The sequence below is a fragment of the Plectropomus leopardus genome, chromosome 17 (genome assembly GCF_008729295.1).
Source record: "Plectropomus leopardus isolate mb chromosome 17, YSFRI_Pleo_2.0, whole genome shotgun sequence".
Classification (NCBI taxonomy): Eukaryota; Metazoa; Chordata; class Actinopteri; order Perciformes; family Serranidae; genus Plectropomus; species Plectropomus leopardus.
This window is the reverse complement of record NC_056479.1, coordinates 22687651-22704138: the sequence shown is the minus strand read 5'-3', so window position 1 is coordinate 22704138 and position 16488 is coordinate 22687651. Positions and strand designations below refer to the sequence as shown.

Here is a 16488-nt window from a genome sequence, read left to right as displayed (position 1 = left end):
TTATTGTTGGTTAGCATTCATGTTTTTAGTGGTGAAAGCACTGTTCGTGATCGTAGCTGTGACAAAAACAGCTGCAGGTCCAGTAATATTATAGTCGTAATAACAGACCTAGTGATAGTACGTGCAATCATAGTAGAAGTGGTAATGAGTGGTGGAATGTAACTAAGTAAATTTACTCAAATACTGTACTTAAGTACAAATTTGAGGTACATGTACTTCACTTGAATGTTTTCTTTTCATGCCATTTTATATTTTGACTCTAAAAATATTGTACTTTTTACTTTGCTACTTTAATCAAACAGCTGTAGTTATTTTATAAATTAAGATTTTTCTTACTAAGATTTTTTTTACGAAGAGTACGCATTCACTGCTTCTTGACATTAACATCTTGGCTCACCTGCAATATCTCTGGAAGGCAGATTTGAATCAAAAAGGCATATTATAATTTCCATTTTTTGCAGGACTTTACTCTTTTGCTTTACTTCAAATTTTCCACCAATGTATTATTTCTGGCGATATTTTTCTGACACCAGAGATTAAGTGCCAATTAAAAATAAACGTATTCTAAAGTAAATGTTATGTCTGATCCTTTTTATTTTTACTTGAGTAAAATTTTAATTTGAGTATTATCATTTCCACCTCTGGACTCTGAACCTTACGTATCAGAGAAGGTTGTGGCTGGTGTGTGACTTCATTTTTTTTTTTTTTAAATAATGACCGTAAATAAACAAATTTCAAAATTTCTGGCTATGATAAACTGTATTATTTAGAAGCCTTTAAAGAAAACATACCTTTCAAACCCCTCTTGTGGGTTTTGAGTTTCCGAGGGTTTTCAAAATAGATACAAAGTACAATCATTAATAGTTTTACACAATGTATGGTGAATATAGATTTTGTTTAATTTTTCATCATACCGTATTGGTATTGTGTAATATTTTATCCTTTTTTTGCAATCAAAATAACTTTTTAAATGTTTTTCTCTGTTTCTCTACTGACAGAAAGATTTTCAATTTTTTTTGTAAATGCATACCAGTTCCAAATATTGGTTATTAGTCTCATGAACTACTAATAATCGGTATGAAACCTTAATGATGGGCTTCTAAGTTGTATTAAAGGGCAACAGATTTTCTAAACAGCTTGACAGAAGTGTTGGGAATTTGTCAGCAGTGTATTGAGACTATAAATAATCTCATGTCACAGGCCTAAACATGAGTCACATGTCTGGTGAAACCTCTCAGTACAGACACCATGACTATGAAGGAAGCAAATGGTTAGCGGAGTAATCAATAGGCAAAATGAATTGTATCTGTTTTTGGTTTGTTTTGATTTTTACAATTTTTTAAAAAATATATTTTTATGCATTGGGTACTTTTACTTTTACTACTTTATTTCCTTATATTTTCAATGCAGGACTTTTACTTCAGTATTTTCACATACTTTTACTCAAGTAAAGGAACTGCATACTTCCTCCACCACTGATAGTAATGAATAAAACATGCGTTTTTCTATATATACATATATAAATATGTTTATCTTGATCAAAGTTTGTACCTAACATTGACTGTTTACTGGCATTGACATCTTGCACCGTGACTACGAAGGAAGCAGCGTGAAGCTGGATGTGATGATGCGGGTGGAGAGGCCCACCACAGCCGCTGGGTGACTCACCTCCTCCGCCTGCTTGCGAAGCGCTTTCTCCCTCTCGTACTGGGTGATGAGCTGCTCGTTGTCCTCCTTCAGCAGCTCCAGCTCCACTTCGTGCTCCTGGTTCTCCGTCAGCACCGCGTCCAGGTTCTCCAGGACGTTCACCACCAGCGGCATCAGCTCCTTCACCACCTCCTCGTCGTAGCTGCGGATCAGCCGCTCGAACTCCCGGTAGATGCTGTTGGCCAAACCGGACACCCGCTCCGACATCACGGAGCCGGAGCCGTAGTCGTCCTGGTAGACCACCTCGTCTATCTGCAGCTCCATCATCTTGGCAGCTTCTGATTTCCAGATGCTGCGCCTCAAACAGTTTTTCAGGCCTGTAAGGCGAGACTGTCACACGGTTTGGATCCGCTCAGCGCAGAAAAAAAGGGCACATTCAATCACAGTCTTTCCTCTAATACAGAAATCACTTATGCCATGTTGCAGCAGCGCGCATTCACTGAACTGCTGAGCGTAACCTTGAAATTACCGGCTCTAATATTTTGATGTAAAGTGGGCCCCCTCCTCCTCCAGCAGCAGCCCGTTGTATCGCCTCCAGACGCGGCCCAGCTACAGCTCTCCTCCCGCAGAGAGCATCAGATCCGGGGAGCAGAGGGTGCGGAGCGGGCCAGCCTGTGGATCGGCCCTCGTTGAGCCCATGCCGAGCAGCGAAATGCCTTCGTCGATGATATTGCACCTGCCTCTCAGCAGCCGCAGCCATGGACCCCGGCCATTGCTGGCAGGGGAAATAAATAAATTAATAAATAGGTAAATAAATAATCTAACGCTCCCGATCCCCGCCGATGGCCGATCCGTCACTATAACATCGTTTCCTCCATGTTTTGTTCCCCTTCCAGCGGGCGGCCGACGCTGCTGGCCAGGCTCGGGCGTTGATGGTGATGTCTCCCTATGGGAGAGGCTCTCCCTGCTGTTCAGATGGAGGAGCCAGCTGACCGACTCTGGCTGACGTCACACCGTCTGCATTGAGGAAAGCAGGCGCAGGACACCGGAAACCAGCTCCACGATTTCAAAATAAAGCTACAAAATGTCATGACTTCAATTATGATCATGTTAAAGGTGCATTATGCAAGATCTGGACATCATTTTAGTTTGTAACCCTATCAACAGAGGGTGAAGTAGTTAGACCTTTGATGTTATGTCAAAGATGCCTACGTATTGTATTGCAGAGTTATCCGCTGCTAAGCAGCCAGAGGCGGCGGTCCCTTCTGTAATAATACATCCCGACTCGAGAGGCAATAGCAAGTTACTAGGTGGTCTTCCATTACAGATTTGCACAAAAATTAAGCGATATTTTCAAAATGTCAATAAAACACAATTGCGAGATGACTGCGTTTCCACCGAGTGATGTTCTGCAACTTCTGCTTTCGTGATAACAATACAAGAAACATGGTGATAGATGTTCAAAACATCAGCAGGTTCATTTCTACTAACCATCATTAATTCCAATTGAAGGCAACATAGCCTTGTTATGCAAGCAACGATGGAAAGGCAAGCCTCTTAACCTGGGAGTGGCCACATATGAAGTATTTCTAGAAGGTTTTATCCAAACTTTGAACAGAACACAGCAATAGACCAAACTAAAAACTCAAAGTACACGCCAAATAATTTTTTTCTCAAAGATGGTTTCTGACACTGAAGATAGTTTTCATCGTCCTGATATACGTTCAAGAGTGAAAGAGAATGTGTCATTCCAGTCGCTCACATTTAATGGGGGCTGCTCGCAAGTGGTCAAACTGGGGATCTGGAATATCTTTTGTACTTTGGTTTAAGTAGTCGTATGCTTGCCAATAGTTTTATTTTGGAAATTGAAACCGGAAGTTGCAACTACCTTTGTAGTTCACTTGACCTAAGTCCGCAGCAGTACCTGGTGCTACAATAGAATAATAATGACAATGCACTCTCTACAAATGAAACAAAATGCTTCACAATTCAAACAATATATACATACCTATTTAGGCCATAGATACCTCATTGTATTTATTTTATCTTATTTAAAGATTAAAGTTAAAATCTGGTAGTCAAGGTTAATAGATATGTGTGTGTGCACATAAACACCTTGTCTGAAGCATATGAGAACTACATGAACACACAGGGGATTTATCGCAGGGGGAAACAGCTCTGTTCCTCAAAAGTTGCTTCTCAGTTTGATTTTACAGTAAATACTGAGTGAAGCTCAGGAGACAGAGTGTCTCGAAATAATTATTTAATCTACTCAAATGATCTTTTACTAAGTACAGTAAATTATCAAGAATATTTAGAGTGCTGACAAAGAATCTACTTAATAAAGAGAATTTACAACTATTTTTTTTTTTCAAATCAGCACTGAGTTTGACTAACTTTTTTCTTATGAAGATGATGCTAAAGTGCCACCCTTAATGAGAAGCACAATGACTGCTGCTCTTTTAAGATAAATGATAATTTGGATCAATAGTGCCTTAGGCATACCAGCAGCTCAATACTGAAAATTAATGCATATAGAGATGCAGTTACTTTTAGGCTCATGTAAGATTTCAGGATGTTTTGCCAACAGGATGCAATTTTAAATATGGTCAAAAAAAGTACTTACCTCAACATTTTTTCCATGACAAGCCAAGATGTGAGGGAATTCAGATTCCCATCGTCAGACATTTATGCTGCAAATGCACCTGACTCTGCAAAAGAGACAAACAGAGTGACAAAATTTTATTGCAGTAGATATGTTTGGTGGATGTAGTTCAGTAAAAAGACCAAAAGAAATCAAAATTAAAATTTCTCACAGCAAGGTCTATGGATTATACTGAGTAATCGCATCATGATTTCTGTAAAGAGACCATTCTGTTGGGGTTTTCAAATGTATTTTTTGGTGCGTTGAGTGCCCTCTAGTTCTATTATATTTGAGAGAAGGCAGACATCTCTTCAGCCAACATAAGATAAGATAAGATAAGATAAGATAAGATAATCCTTTATTAGTCCCACAGTGGGGAAATTTCCAACATTGCAGCAGCAAAGGGATAGCAAAATAGCAAGATAACAGTGCAAAATAAACTATATTAATAAATAAGTACAAAAAACGTGCAGGATGAAGATGAAGGAAATAAGCACAGAGGACGACATAAACAAACAATATATACAGTATTTACAATGCCGAGAAACTCAACAGTTAAATAAAGAATGTTCACAGTTGCATGAGTGAAAGTGAAATTGCACTTGTGGTATTAAGCTGTACAAGTGGAGTCAGTTATTGTTGTGTGTGGTCTACTGGGAGCACAGTCTGACTGCAGCAGGGAGGAAGGACATCTCTAACACTCTGCAACTCACACCAAAACAATCTACGTAGATTTATAAATAGGAGGTGTATAGGTGTAAATACACCAGAAGATTAGTGTTGTAAATCTCATGCAACACTAGCAGAGTTCAAGATGTGCTAAGTGGAAAGGGAGGTTACACTAAATACTTGTAACTTTAGCCTGTTGAAATAATCTTATCCTTTCTTATTTGCATTTTTAATATTGCATACATATTTCCTGTATGTTCTAGTTGTATTTTAGTAAAGATACTACTGAGAAATAAACATGTATTCTCATTTTAACCTTGCTAAAATAAAGTTTAGGTGGCCTAGGACTTTTTCACAGTACTGTATATTTACCTTCACAAACTTAACCACAGAAAAGTTTAACAATTAAGACCTGACAGGGATCTTTTATTCCTTGTCTAAAAAAACAAACATACTTCTAACAAAATGATTTTCAAATATAGACTGGTGTTCTTTGTAAAAGATTGATAATATCATCACCAGGTAAGAATTTATGCTTTACAAAGACTATTGCCTTACATTAAGAGGACAGGGTGATTACAGCCTCAGGACCCCACAGACAGGACGGCGTACGTATGAAATGACAAACAATAGAGAAGTTGAGAGCAAACATCTTTCACTTGAACTTTCTTTCAGTCTGACAAGTGTAGCTTGGGCTTTTGTCTGCTGTAGAGCGGATTAACAATGGAGACAAAAACTGGTCGATGAGGCATAAAAAGTGTGGATAAAGGACCCACAGCTCCCAAGCCAAATGTATCTTAAACACCTCCATAACTAAGAACCATTAGTATTATAACTATACAATTTAAGAATAATAATACTTAACAATACTCACATGTTACTCTTAAAATCGCCAATCTGAAAAGGAACACAGCAATTTTAATGTTCAATATGCAACAGTCAAACACAGAAGCTTCACTTCTTTTTTCATTCAGTGGGTGGCAGTAAAACACCAACAATATTTACATTTTACAGTTCAGTTTTCCTCAGAGGCTCACAGCTGAATGTGGGTGGTCCTCTGAAACCAAAAAGTGGTTTGAGGTTTAGTCCTACTGTTTGGTACTGCACCAAATGTGAACAAAACAGATGTACGCGTATATGAACTTGGAGTCGTGAAACAGATGTTTTTAGTTTTCTTAGCATGTAAAAATTAAAGGTTTACAATACTGAATATGTCTTTCGTTTGTATTTGGCAACTAAAATCTAATTGAAAAAATCTTGCAATTCAAAATTACTCAGGTAAAAAAATTACAATGAGCAGAAAAATTAAAACATACAGAAACACAAGAAGTGGCTTCAACGTTTTCAGAGAATATAGAAAAAAGTTTGACTCGCCCAAATTGGGATTTCTCACTTTCTTTTTTCCTTCTGCCATTGAGTCATAAGATGCTCAACATCAAAGTCACGCAAAAGTAATATTAAAGTCTTGAGCTTATACTGAAGTGCGTTGGACAAACTCACAGCACCTCCACCTATCTTCAACCTGCAAAGAGGTCTGCCTAATCAGCAAAATTAACTGACAACACCGGTGTGAGAGTCCCGTATTATTGCCTAAAATGTTTGTTGAACCGTCTCGCTCTCACATCATACTTATGTGCACAGTAATCACGGTTGACGAGGTTACACAGTAGTCTTCCTCATATAGTGTTCATCTGTGCTCATGAAACATGAGCTGAAATTTCTCTTTCAGACAAGCTGATTGAGAAAGAGGCTTTGGTTGCTCAAGATGTTGGCCATAATGGCCCGAGCAATCAGCCAGAACTGATTCTTCACCATTGCCAAGTCTGTCTTACCCACAGTTGTGAGCACAAAAGGACACGAGCGTGAAATTTTAATTTCAAGGCTGACATCATGTAAAAGTAATAGCTCTTTTTTCTTTTTAAAGGAAATGCAAACTTAAAGGGACAGTTCACCCTGTAATCAAAAACACATATTTTTCCTCCCACCTGTTGTGCTGTTCATCAGTCGTTTCGATGTGAGTTGCAGAGTGTTGGAGATATCAGCCATAAAGATGTCAACCTTCTGTCCAATATAATGGAACAATATGGCTCTCAGACAATACTGTTGCGTTTTTCAAATGCATTTTTTGGCACTTTGATCAACACAGGCTCTTTCCTGAAATTTTGACCCAGTTTATCAAAATAATCCACAGACCTTGATATGAGCACTTTTGTGTAGGGATCGAATCAAAGCCCAAAAGGAAGTGCACATCTACTACTGGTCATGAATGCACAAGATAAAGCATTAATGGCATCCTCATTGATGCCAGGTGAGCTAGCAGTAGGTACACATTCACTCTGCACTGTGATACAGTTGGCAGGTGTAGTTCAGTAAAAAGAAATAGAAATAGTTACCAAAAGAAACTGAAACCACAAGCCAAGTGCCAAATTGTTCCATTACGTTGGAGAAGGCGGACATCTCCACGGCTGAGATCTCCAACACTGTAACTCACACCAAAACAACATAAACTGATAAATAGCACTAAGAGGTAAGAGAGAAAATATGTATTTTTTATTTTGGTGTGAACTGTCCCTTTAAGTATCAAACTTAACAATTAAATGTAAAACAAAAGGTGACCTAGTTTTGTGGGCTGCTGGGTATCATGAAAATAGTACAACAGCCCTGAGTATCAGTATATACTCACATGTGCAAACATTATTTTGTCTGCTCTTTTAGAGTGTTGCTTAAAGGAGAAAATAAAAAACAGTACTGCAGATTTTAATGTGTGGTTGCAGAGCTAGAACTACATTTTCCTCCGCAGCAAAAAGGGGACATTTTTTTTCTTAGAAGAAGCAGCCCGCAGAGTGCTGCTTAAGGGCGAATCAGGACAAAAGCATCAGTGTCAGTGGTTCAAGAATGAGCTATAAATGTGGAGCAGACAAGACTTAGATTGTATGCCACATTTATACTGATCCAGAGAAACATTTCAGAAGGTATGCATGGTATTCCCATTTTTAAAAAAAAAAAGATAACCAAAGTATTTCACCCCTTTTTAATCAGTAATTGATTGTCGAATATTCTGAAAAATATTTTTTTTTCCATTTCTGAAAAGTAAATGAGATGAGCAAACTTTAAATGCAAAACAACAGTTTTATTGCAATACACAGGATTATCTTCTTCTGCTGTGCTCATTGCCTGCCAGGCACATCAACACACGGGGGACAGGCTGGCACCAAAGAGCCATGAATGTGCGTCATGAAGTGAGTGAAAAAGTGATCATCAATGAGCCCACCTGGACTCAGGTAGACCGCGCACTTGTCCAGAGTTCACTTGTCTTCAGCCGTTTTAATTTAAAACATAAACAGAGGCCTACCCCAAGCAAAAAAAAGGCCATGTTTTCAGATAAAGCTAAGCAATGAGGACAAAGCAGAAAAGTACCTGCACAAAACATCCACATACAATCAAAATGGAATTTTCTTTAAGGAAGCAGAAACATTTTGGGAGTAAATATCGCATTCATCTTTGTTTCCAAATTTTTGGCTTGTATGCTGAAGCAGAGTTTGCGCTCTGACAGCAGATCGTTGATGTTAGACACATGTTTAAATGATACAATAATTGATGAGAAGGCAAGAAAGGTGAGAAAATTATTATAAGGCTCTGATTGTACAGTCATTACTTGAATTTCTTTGTAAAACCGCCAAAAAAGGATTAATGAAGTCATCCAATAAGGATCCAGCAACATAGAAAGGTGGCACTAGTGGAACTCCCTGAAACATTTCACATCGGTGAGACGATCTGTTCACCCCCTCCTGATTGAACGCCTATACATTAAGGTTTATAACAAACACTTAAATTTAAATGTCTGCTGTTGATTTTTTTTTTTTACGCCCGGATTTTTATTACACACACAAAAAATGAATTGACTGTTGAAGACGCTGAAAAAGTGCTCCAATGTCTTAACCATTCTCGAGATGCAAAAACCTTTTCAAACTGACAAACTGTGCTTTAAGTCAAACTACATTTACAAACACAGAAACTGTGGAAAAAAGTAACCGCAATGTGGAGACTGAACAGTGTCACAGTTGAAGTGATTAGGTCATAGCTAGCCTGTTGATTGATTGATTTGTGATTGAATTATTGCAGGTTTCACTGAAAATTTGGACAAAGAGCTGGAAGCCAGAAACAGGGCTGAAAGTGCAAGAAGTTGAGGACAAAATATCTGGTGAGAAGAACTGTGTTCAGACGTACAGGTGAAGAAACCGTGGGGAGAGGGGTGTTGGAATGAGAGAAGAGGGGAGCAGACAAAGAGTGTATGGACACAAACAAGGAGGAGGAGAGGTGTGTTCAGCTGATTAGTAGAATACCACACGAGACACTCCTCCAGGGGGGTTGAGGACCCTGTTGTGAGAGCGAGGCCTGGGTCCCAGGTGAGGCTCGTGGTTCTTCAGCTCAACAGTCTCATTAGGACGTGAGGAGGAGGGAGAGGAAGAAGGGGGCTCAGGCTCTGGAGTGGCGGGCGGAGCTGCAGGCTCTTCCTTGGCTGGCACGGGAGCTGGAGGAGCAGCTTCCTCCTTCACCTCCGGCTGGCTGACCTTCGGTTCGGGTGCTTGGAGAGGAAAAGGAAACTGTCTTACAGAAATGCCAAAACAGAATAATATCCGAAACGTATGGACACTATTTCCACCTGGAACACATAACAGAGTTCTTTCAAGAGTCACATTTGAGACCTGTCTGAAAAACTGTCTTAACACCTGGATCAACATCAGTTTATTTGTGCTGTGTTCAGACGCCTTTAACAAGCATTTAAACCTCTGAAACCTGAAAAGTTTTGGGCCATTTCTTGTTGAGCTTATAATTGCCTTTCATAATCCCATTATCTTAAAAGAAATCAAGCCAGTTTGCTCAGGTTTTAAAGGGTTAGATAAGCACTAAATCAACACTGTGCAACTGTTTTTAAGCTAGAAATAAAAGCTTCAGCATCATTTAGTTTAGGAGTGTCAAACTCATTTAAGCTCTTGGGCCACATAAAGCCCAATTTGATCTAAAAAAAAACCAACATTGCATAATAATCTATAAATAACACCTCTAAAAGATCCCTTTTCTTTTAGTTCTTAGACATACAAGTGCATTCTTCTTGGATTGCTGTTGCTGATATATTTTTGTGCCTGGTGGCTTTCCTGTGCACATTATGAACCCCTTTATAAATATATGATTTATCCATAGAAATATTTTTACCATTATGGAAATCCCTTGTGAGATCACATCTTGAATTTCCAAGTACAGTCTGGTGTCCTTATAAATTAAAATATTTAGATTAAAATTGAGAAAGTTCAGAGGCGAGCTATTATATGAGGAGAGGTTGAGAAAATTACGTTAACCAACTTTATATAAGGTTGTCCACAGAATATGTGATATTTCAGCTCAGCCTATTTTCCACTTTTGGAATAATAGATACGATTTAAGAGGGAAAAATACTTCCATAAAATGTGTGTCTCCAAAAAGACAAAAAAATATTCCCACTTTGTGCAGCAAGGAATGATCTTCTCGCAGTTTAACTATTGAAGCCATTTTCCTTTATGTAGAAAAACTCACCAGGCGATTCAGGCTCAGGTCCCACACATAGATTGTCCTGTAAAAATATTAAAAATAAATGAGATTTCTCACTGAGTAATCACTGAAAGGACTTACAATCTCTTCTAAATCCTACTTCAATACAACAATACCATCAATTCAGTAAAACAGTGCAATTTCCATGATCATGGGTCCTCTCTACCATCCCTTCAGGAAGGACTTTTACTTGGTTAAATAAAGGACAATTGAAATACCAAGCTACATGTTTATAGTCAATACACCCTGTAATATGGCTGAACATTTCCGTCTAAGATTTTCCACGGTTCTGTCACATGTGCAGTGTGTAAAGGATCAAAGGAGTCATAGCCAGCAAGTGACCATTACCCATGCTGGGAGTAGTTCAATGTAGTCTCCAGCTCTGAGATCTCTCCATGATACAGATAAATTTATTTTTGTAAACATGAAACGCATTATTTTGTGGCAAAGTCTTTGCATGAAAAAGTAAAGGATAATATTGCAAAAGATAGAAACTCTTTTCAGGTTGTTTAAAAAAAGTTCTGGGTAAGATCCCATCATCATTTTGAGCTCCTGAGAAAAGGGAATTATAATAAATATTGTTGATATTAATAAGATTCCCTAGTCTGCAAGCATACAGGGCTTTTCAAAAGGAACCCATGGATAGTAACTTGTGTTTTCTCAGGCAAGATAAACACCTCAGTATATTTACATGCCTTTCTTTACAGGGCTGCAAGCAAACAGTTTTAGGAAGTGCAAACACCATCAACAACCTCAACAGATTAACAGAAAACTAGTTACTTTAACAATTTTGAAAAAACTGGAAATCGTCAGTGTTGCTGCTGAGATTGTGAGAACAGCTTCAGCAGTCTTAACTAACAATACTCAGGTTGCACAAACACTATTGACCGGTCAGGAGGACTTACTGATACACTGGTGTGTGTGACACAATTTCACTTCAAGACTTACAGGATAAAATGAGGTTCAAAAATTGGCAAAAATTAGGTAAAAAGAAGACTTTTAGGCCCTAACTGCACAGTGGTGAGTAGATATAATACATTTTTAATTTGGGCATGACTGTTCCTCTAAAAGCTGACCTGCCAAAGTGTCAATCTGTGGTAAAAAGGAATAAAATCAAAATAAACCGATAAAAACCAAAGTACAGTCAAAGTGGAGTGTAAAATTTACATGTGTGGCCTACCTTTGGCTTATTTGGATGGCTTCGGTTCAGGTTTTGGGCAGGTTCGCTCTCTGCAGCACCGAATATGTTGCTGGTTGGTCCACCAGGAGGTTTGAGTCTCTGTTGCTGAGTTGGAGGTTCAGGTTCCCCAAATATCCCACTACTCTTCCCACCTACATTAAGTATAACCGAGATATGTGTCAAGTTTTGCATCAGGGACGACATCATAATGACACACTCCACTCAGTTGCTGGTGAGCTGCACTGCACATTTGGTGGTCCTGCAGATTAATGACATTGTGGCAAAATGTGCTCTGTGGTTACTTATATAAAATAAAGACATATTTTGATATCTGAATTAAGTTTTTTCATGACCGGTCACCCTGAGGCATCATACCATGTGCATGAGAAAATCATCCCTGGGTTTCACCAGCAGCGTGTCAATGACATTATGTCTGCAGCGTTGTTTTGCTCCCTCCTCCACACGGTTGTGTATCCCACCGGGAGCATTTGTGAGCTTTTCAGAAGTGGAGCGTCCTGCCAGTTGATACTGTAGACTTACGGACATTGTGCTTATTTTGCCATTTTCCCTTTATTTTGTGGTCATTTTCCCTTGATTTTGTGATCTACCAAGGCTGAATAGGCTGCATATAAATGATTTCCCCATCTGTCTGTTTAAATTCTGTTTATTGATGTATTTTACCCACTTTGATTTGCTACATTTCTACAGTCCAACCATGAATGAAGTAGATCAAAGAATCCTGGCTGTGTTTCAGGCTAAAAAAACATGCTCATCATAGTAATTATTCATATCAATGTGAAAAAAAATCCAGTTAGTTGTTTTTTAGTTAAAAACATACCTATCTTAACAGTTATACCGATGAATAATAGATAACTCAATTATGAACAAAATATATATGATATAGAATCACAAAATCAAGGAATCACAATCTCACAGTATCAGCCGGCAGGACGCTCCGCTCCTGAAATATTCACAAATGCACCCGGTGGGACAGAGCTGCGTGGAGGATGGATCAAAACAGCGCCCCATACATAACGTCACTGACACGCTGCTGGTGAAATCCAGTTGTGAGAGGGACATATACTGTGCACATACAGTGACAGAAATTCATTGACCTTTTCAAGGATGCTAATGCCACAGTAAAATAGGGCAGATATGGCTGTCAGGGTGACTCAGCAGTCCCTGTGTGGTGCTCACACCATTTCTCAACAGAAGTCTGGACTGAAAACATACTTGACTATGAACCACATACACCCTAATACCTGTAGGTGGGTCAAATCTAGGTGCAGGGAACAGTGAAAGTGTCTATACTGGAATTATCACATCACAGTAATGGTTTCTGGACACTGATAGATGTTTTGACTGGCCTGCCTCTGCACATATATTAGCCCTGACAAACTGGTCTGACCTGGAGGATTGGAGCGTCTGGGTACATTCTGGGTCTCCTCTGGTGGAGCAAAAACTTTAGAGGCCATCTTATTAGGTCTTCTTGATGCTGCAGAGTCATCTTCATAGCCACCGAACAGGTCACTGGAGCCACCTCCAGGAGGCCGCAAGACCCTGCAGGAGGTGAAAGATTACAGTACCACTTATATAAAATACTACATTGATAATAAACTATATTTATAGAGCACTTCTAATACAAGGGATGCAGCTCAAAGTGCTTTACAATAAAGATGCAACACAAAAGCAAAAAGGACAAGATTAGACATTACTTTTCTGCAGATATGACAAGATGACGCTTTAATTATGCAACCTTAAGTAGTTGAAATAGGTCACATTTGCCCATGTTTTGGTTGTTGTCAGGACTATCTTAGGGAGAGCAATACCCAAGACTGTTAAAGTGGGAGGAATTTTACAGTTGTGTTTGTAATTTGTTACATTAGAATAAATATTGCATGTTTTACATGTAACCTAGCTTCATTGTTGCACCAAATTAATGTGTAAAGCACTGTATTTTATATCTGCATGGCTCACTGATGGTAGGCGTAATATGTTATGTTCCACTACAGGAGACTTGATGTTCTCTGCAATTAGGTTTGTTGCGATGTCTTTTAAAACATGGGGAAACGGGCAATGAGCAACATGGTAAGAGGTGTTCAAAAATAGCATGAAATTAGTAGATTTAGAAAATATTTTTTTAAAAAGCAAAGGAAAATGTATATTTATCATAATTTGAGGAGAGGAGCTGGAAATATTGATACTTATACATGTAAACTAAAAAGCTATCTTTTTCGTCTGGCTTTTATGTCGTGTCTTGCTATCACAATTTTATGGTTTATACTTATTCTGTTTTTTAACCTCTATTTTTAAATAAAGATTTCTTATTTCCTCTGTTGTTCTTGTTTTTGTTTCTTCAAAATGTAAAACTCTTTGAATTGCATTCAATTTGTTTGAAAAGTATAAATAAAATTTGATTGATAATTACATATTTAAAATTATTACCAAACAATTATATTTTTTAAGCACTTTTTTCCAGGTCAATTCCTTGTTGTTGTTGTTGCTGCTGTTTTAAGTTCCTTTTTGGCTTTTTAAAATAATTTATGTAATTTTTTGTATTCTTTACTAATTTTTTTGGTCATTTCTTCTCAATTTGCTCATGCCTTCTTCCCAATATTTTTTTTAATAAATCAAGCAAATTTGTCCTGATTTCAAAGGGTTAAATCAATTCCCTTGAGCATGTGTGACCTGGCTGAGGCAAACTTCAAATAAAGATAAAGGCTTTTAAATGGTTCACTTAATTTTATTAAATCATAACATACTGCATATCACGCGCCAGTGTATTAAAATTAACACTTGTCAGAGGACGTTGCCAAATAAAGGAGAGGACACTCATGTTTTCAGAGTGCCCCTGAGTCATGGAGATCCATGTTTACTGATTACTGTTAGAAACATGATGTCATTTCTGCACTCTGGTTACAAAGACGAGCAGAAAACAGCAGGAAACATGTCTATAAATGTTAAAGTAGAGCCGACAGCTTAAGCAAACGCAACTAAATAACAGGTTATCTGATTATATACCGTGAATGGCGCCATACGTCTGAAATCTCTGGCTCGTTTAAACTGACGCTATTCTTTCTCATATTGTTTAAAGCCACAACATACGCAGAGTTGACTACTTCGCGGAGATTACCCAAGAGCTGAAGCTTTCAATACAGTAAAAGGAAACGGGAGTATCATCAAGAACAATGTGGCCACAACGCCGTTGTTGGCGAGTACAAAGAGGAGCAGTCAGAAGTGGCTTTCACACTTCCGCAGGCGCAGCAGACAACGCCTGGTCGGTTAGCTTGAAAGCTAATTCTTGACTCTTTAAGTTTGCTAGCGAGAGACTACTCAAACTAAACTAGAGCAAGTTAAGCTACCGCGCACACGTTTAGCTCAACTTACTTTTAACACCAAGTGCTAGCGGCGTGTATGAAAGCAGAAAAGTGACAAAAACAAACGAAGAGCTCCTGTCACATAACCTACATTGAGATATTAGCTGACCGAGCCTACGCTCGATTTAAGACATCGTCGGCCATTTCTTACACAGATAACGAAGCTAAACGGCTACATTCTTCACCTTGAACTCGGTTTGGATCCAGTATCCAACCCTTGAAACATGTTCGTCGAAGTCATAGTGGTTTTGTTATGAAGCCTTCAAGTTCCCGAAGACAACTTCGTCAGTTTGCCAACTGGACGGCCAGCGAGTTCCCCCTGCCTGCGTGTGCCCAACCAAACTCCGGAGTGAAGAGTTTCAGTCCACCCAGCGGTGACACGGAGGAACATGACTGGTCTGCTGCCAACCTGCTGAGTGAGGAGGTGCGCTCGTTTTGTGTCACCTGGTAGCCCTCCAGATTATATGGGTCCGTAATGCATTGCGCACAAGCATAGACTGCGGTGTATAATTATTGCAAATTGTTCTAAAACCAGTCTTTTGCGCTACATCTGCTAATTTATCTAATATTTTATACATGTCGCATATAAAAAGAGGTGGAATGTATACTGTGCAAATTTGAGGCACTTGTACTTGAATATTTTTTTATGCTACTTTATACTTTATCCCACATTTCAGGAGATACTTTTTAACCTCAATACATTTAACTGTGCACTTAATTTACTGTACAAATGAAGACTTTTACATAAAAAATGTAACAAGAGTTGTTTTTTTTTTTTTTTAAATAAATAACCAAAAAGTTTATACAAGTACAGCTGAAATACTTAGTTGATTAATCAGTTAGCCAACTGACAGGAAATTGATTGTCAATTATTTTGATAAACATCTAAGTTTTTCTTTCTTCAATTTAAAAATAATTTCAGGGTTTTGGGGTGGGTTTTTCTTCTTTCTTTTAATAATTGAAGAAAGAAAAACATAGATGTTTATCAAAATAATTGACAATCAATTTCCTGTCAGTTGGCTAACTGATTAATCAACTAAGTATTTCAGCTGTACTTGTATAAACTTTTTGGTTATTTATTTAAAAAAAAAAAAAAACAACTCTATTACTTTAAGTATATTTTTCAGAATATGCTTACTTTCTTTTACTTTAGTAACATTGTCAATGTAGGACTTTTATTTGTAAGAGAGTATTTTCACCATGTGGTATTAGTACTTTTACTTAAGTAAAGGATCTGGATACTTCCTTCCACTACTGTTTATAAAAATAAACAAAAAACTCCGCCCTGCTGGCTTGTCGCAGAGATTTTTAAACGAACAAACCCGTGCACAAATCTCAATATATGCCGCTTGGTTTTTACACCGGGGCGCTTTGTCTACACAAAG

General features: G+C 38.2%; 2 protein-coding genes across 8 annotated transcripts in view; both read right to left on the bottom strand.

Annotated features, from left to right (window-relative positions):
* Nucleotides 1-5581, bottom strand: part of mapk8ip3 (mitogen-activated protein kinase 8 interacting protein 3) — a 38035-nt gene extending 32454 nt beyond the window's left edge. For 6 of the 7 annotated variants that reach the window (XM_042504952.1, XM_042504953.1, XM_042504957.1 and 3 more), the window contains exons 1-2: nucleotides 2177-2594; nucleotides 1669-2037 (exon numbers count right to left, since the gene is read on the bottom strand). In XM_042504952.1, the coding sequence (XP_042360886.1) occupies nucleotides 1669-2037; nucleotides 2177-2407 (600 nt within the window). In that variant the 5' untranslated portion in view covers nucleotides 2408-2594. Of the gene's footprint in view, nucleotides 1-1668; nucleotides 2038-2176; nucleotides 2595-4273; nucleotides 4359-5518 lie in introns of those variants that run through there. The other variant, XM_042504951.1, reaches the window with a different exon arrangement.
* A 2488-nt stretch (nucleotides 5582-8069) lies between these two features.
* Nucleotides 8070-15453, bottom strand: jpt2 (Jupiter microtubule associated homolog 2). Its single transcript, XM_042505506.1, has 5 exons — nucleotides 15289-15453; nucleotides 13135-13286; nucleotides 11727-11878; nucleotides 10532-10568; nucleotides 8070-9545 (listed from the first exon to the last, which is right to left on the bottom strand). The coding sequence occupies exons 1-5, from the start codon at nucleotides 15342-15344 to the stop codon at nucleotides 9292-9294; spliced, it is 651 nt and encodes a 216-aa protein (XP_042361440.1). The 5' UTR covers nucleotides 15345-15453; the 3' UTR covers nucleotides 8070-9291.
* Between the last annotated feature and the right edge of the window lie 1035 nt (nucleotides 15454-16488).

Coding starts and splice junctions, on each gene's coding strand:
- jpt2 (XM_042505506.1), bottom strand. CDS start 15,344: ATGACTTCGACGAACATGTTTCAAGGGTTGGATACTGGATCCAAACCG. Junction 11,879..13,134: donor CAGACGCTCCAATCCTCCAG/GTCAGACCAGTT, acceptor TACTTAATGTAG/GTGGGAAGAGTAGTGGGATA. Junction 9,546..10,531: donor ACCTGAGCCTGAATCGCCTG/GTGAGTTTTTCT, acceptor TTCCTCTCCAAG/CACCCGAACCGAAGGTCAGC.